Source organism: Triticum dicoccoides, chromosome 1B (assembly GCF_002162155.2).
Source record: "Triticum dicoccoides isolate Atlit2015 ecotype Zavitan chromosome 1B, WEW_v2.0, whole genome shotgun sequence".
NCBI lineage: Eukaryota > Viridiplantae > Streptophyta > Magnoliopsida > Poales > Poaceae > Triticum > Triticum dicoccoides.
Window position 1 is genome coordinate 448,583,505 of NC_041381.1, and position 2,824 is coordinate 448,586,328.

At 42.6% G+C, this 2,824-nt stretch overlaps 1 protein-coding gene across 3 annotated transcripts in view; it reads left to right on the plus strand.

Moving 5' to 3' along the window:
* The window catches only part of LOC119340426 (serine/threonine-protein kinase TOR-like), a 31,319-nt gene extending 29,133 nt beyond the window's left edge, over positions 1 to 2,186 (plus strand). For 2 of the 3 annotated variants that reach the window (XM_037612349.1, XM_037612345.1), the window contains exons 57-59: positions 1,165 to 1,338; positions 1,423 to 1,688; positions 1,980 to 1,998. In XM_037612349.1, coding sequence (XP_037468246.1) covers positions 1,165 to 1,338; positions 1,423 to 1,688; positions 1,980 to 1,998 — 459 coding nt within the window. Of the gene's footprint in view, positions 1 to 1,164; positions 1,339 to 1,422; positions 1,689 to 1,979 lie in introns of all 3 variants that reach the window. The other variant, XM_037612339.1, reaches the window with a different exon arrangement.
* The last annotated feature ends 638 nt before the right edge of the window (positions 2,187 to 2,824 follow it).

Consider the following 2,824-nt stretch of genomic DNA (forward strand, 5'->3'; position numbering starts at 1 on the left):
TACCCGCCCTTCCACCGCTAGCAGGACTCTGACGACGAGGAAGAGGTCACCGTCCGGTACCTTGTGTAGTTTAGTTTAGTTTTCTTTAAATTTAATTTGAACTTATCCAATTTCATCTGGTTTGCTTGCAGTATATCAAACTTTCTTAAATTTCGTCTGTTTTGTCAATTTGCGTTCGTAATGTTGCAGTTATTATTTTTGAAAGTAGGGGTGAGCATTTGCTTCTCCGGGTTTTTTTGGTTTAGTTTCTTGTGTTTACAATTATTATTTTTATTTAGATCAACAACCAAATTAGCCCGTGAGTTATTGGGAGCCGAAAGTTCGGTTAACAGACGAAATTGACTAAACAAGATTAAGAAATGAGAGGAGAATATGGCATCACAGCCGCTTGCTTTATCTCATAAACGAAAAAAAGCTTGATCTCCGCCGAGGTGGTCATGGTTAGCTAAGCAGCAGTGTCGGGAAGGTGAAGTCGGGACGCGCCATGGCAGCAGCCTCGGAGGAAGCAGGACAGCAAGACTACAGGAGGCTGATGGTGGGGAGTAGAAAGAGCCGATAGAACCCATGACTTGAGCAATTTTTTCATCTTTTGCATCTCCGTGTCTCCGGTGAAAACATTGCAGAAGACAGAACTTGCACAAGCTGTACTAGCTCAAAGGTTTTAAAGAGCCACAATAGGTGAAACTTTTAGATCGTTGAACGCACTGTGGCGAGGGATACACCCCTTGCGAGATAGGCAGTTGAACCACTACTTTGTTGTCGCACCGTTCAGACCAAAACAAACTTGACACCATCACCACCGCCACCTCCGGATTGAGAACCTTGGATCTGCTGGTCAAAAACAACTGAAGAACATATTAACGGTGTGGAAAAATTGGAAGTCAGACGGAGGCCATTGAGAGGAAAGCCAGTACAAAACTCACGCAAAAGGCAAAATGTTTTGCGCATAGATGAGTCCAAGAAGCTTTTGCCTGGGCAAAGCAAACTACACATGCACAGTGTCTAGCTCAGAGGGTCATCATTACTCTGGCAACCCATGGTAGCTGCCCAGAGTTGCTGGCTCCGCTCATGGCTACTTATACATTTTTTCTGCTCCTTCATGCTTCATCTCTTGTACCTAAACCAGTATGTTTGATGATATTCTAATTTAATATTTATTTTCAGGCATTTGTACATGACCCGCTGATCAATTGGCGTTTGTTCAATTTCAATGAAGTTCCTCAAGTTTCAAACTATGGAAATGCTCATACTCATACAGTGGTCAGTAGTGAAGAAGCTGCTCCTAGTGAAGAGCTCATGCAACCTCCTCGAGGAGCCCGCGAGAAGGAACTGCTACAGGTTGCGTCCTTTTCTCATGCTTGATTGTATTGTACTGTCCTAACCACATCCCTATAGTGGTGACCATTTGTGTCGTTCATGCAGGCGGTCAATCAACTCGGTGACGCTAATGAGGTTTTAAACGAGCGTGCTGTAGCTGTCATGGCACGGATGAGTCACAAGCTAACAGGGCGTGACTTTTCTTCTGGATCAGTCTTGTTAGGCGCCGGCGGCTCAAGTCAACATGGCAGTGAACATTTAGCCTCAGTAGATGCTCGGGAGGTAGAACCTGGATTATCCGTGAAGGTTCAGGTTCAGAAGCTTATACTTCAAGCGACTTCACATGAAAATTTGTGCCAGAACTATGTCGGGTATGCGTTGTTATTCTTATACATGGATTTTATGCTCTTAGGGATAATATGTACCTATTCATGAGATATTACACTTCCCAAAAAAAAAACCTAAGCACCAAAATTTCGTATTGCACTAGTATAGCATTTTAGAAAGTGAAAAAGTAACACCATATATGTGAAAAAGACAACGTAATAGGTGCATAAGAAACCTAAGAGTATATTTGTATTTTCTATCTAGTTTTAGCAACTTATGTTAGTTAACCATTTGAGTTTTGCCACGTCTCACTGTGTATGTATTCTGTTTGACAGGTGGTGCCCGTTTTGGTGAACTCCGGCAAAGCAGATCTCGTGTACATACTGTAAATAACTTGTACATAGGTAGGCAGGTAGCTTGTTGTATTCTCTTTCTTTTTCAATAAACGTGTTGTATCCCAACGTGTGCAGTATTTTATGTAATCACATTTGGTAATGAAAGCTATATCCGCCTTTTTATGTTATAATATGGAATTACCGTCCTTTGCAAATGTTAGGCCTTGTACGATGCAAGATGCTTAGAGGAGGTGCTTAAAGAAATAAACTGTTTCTAGAAACACCGGTGCTTATTCAGAGGGATATAAGCACCGGTGCGCAAGAAAAACTCGGTTTATTACTAAGCATCTCCCAGAGCTTAGATCCGTGAGCAGATGCATACGAAAGGATGTTGTGATACCTCTAGTCGTTGAGCTGGCTAAAGTTTACTAAAAGGAGTTGCTTCACAAGATTGGGAGAAGTTGCATACAAATGGAATCTTTGATGGCTCTAATTGTTGATCTGGTTAAAGTATCTTTTTACTTCTCTATAGTTCTCCATTTCCTCATAAAAATGGAATGTTTTAGCTGAAATGCATTTCTCGTCCGTACTAAAAGGGGATGATGTGAATCCTTAGAGCATCTACAACTGGAACCCTCAACTTTCTCCAAAAGCCAAGATCACCACACAACCAGCCAACTCAAACGTTCTTGCTATCCGGCACCCCTCAACACGACACATATGGGGTGGATTTGGGGACGTGCCCGCTCCAAATTGACTAACATGCTGAGCCATTGACCCCCTCCAGCATTGCTCCCGTTTGATTTTGCTGTCCTAGATGTCGACGCTGAGTACCCCGTCCCAGC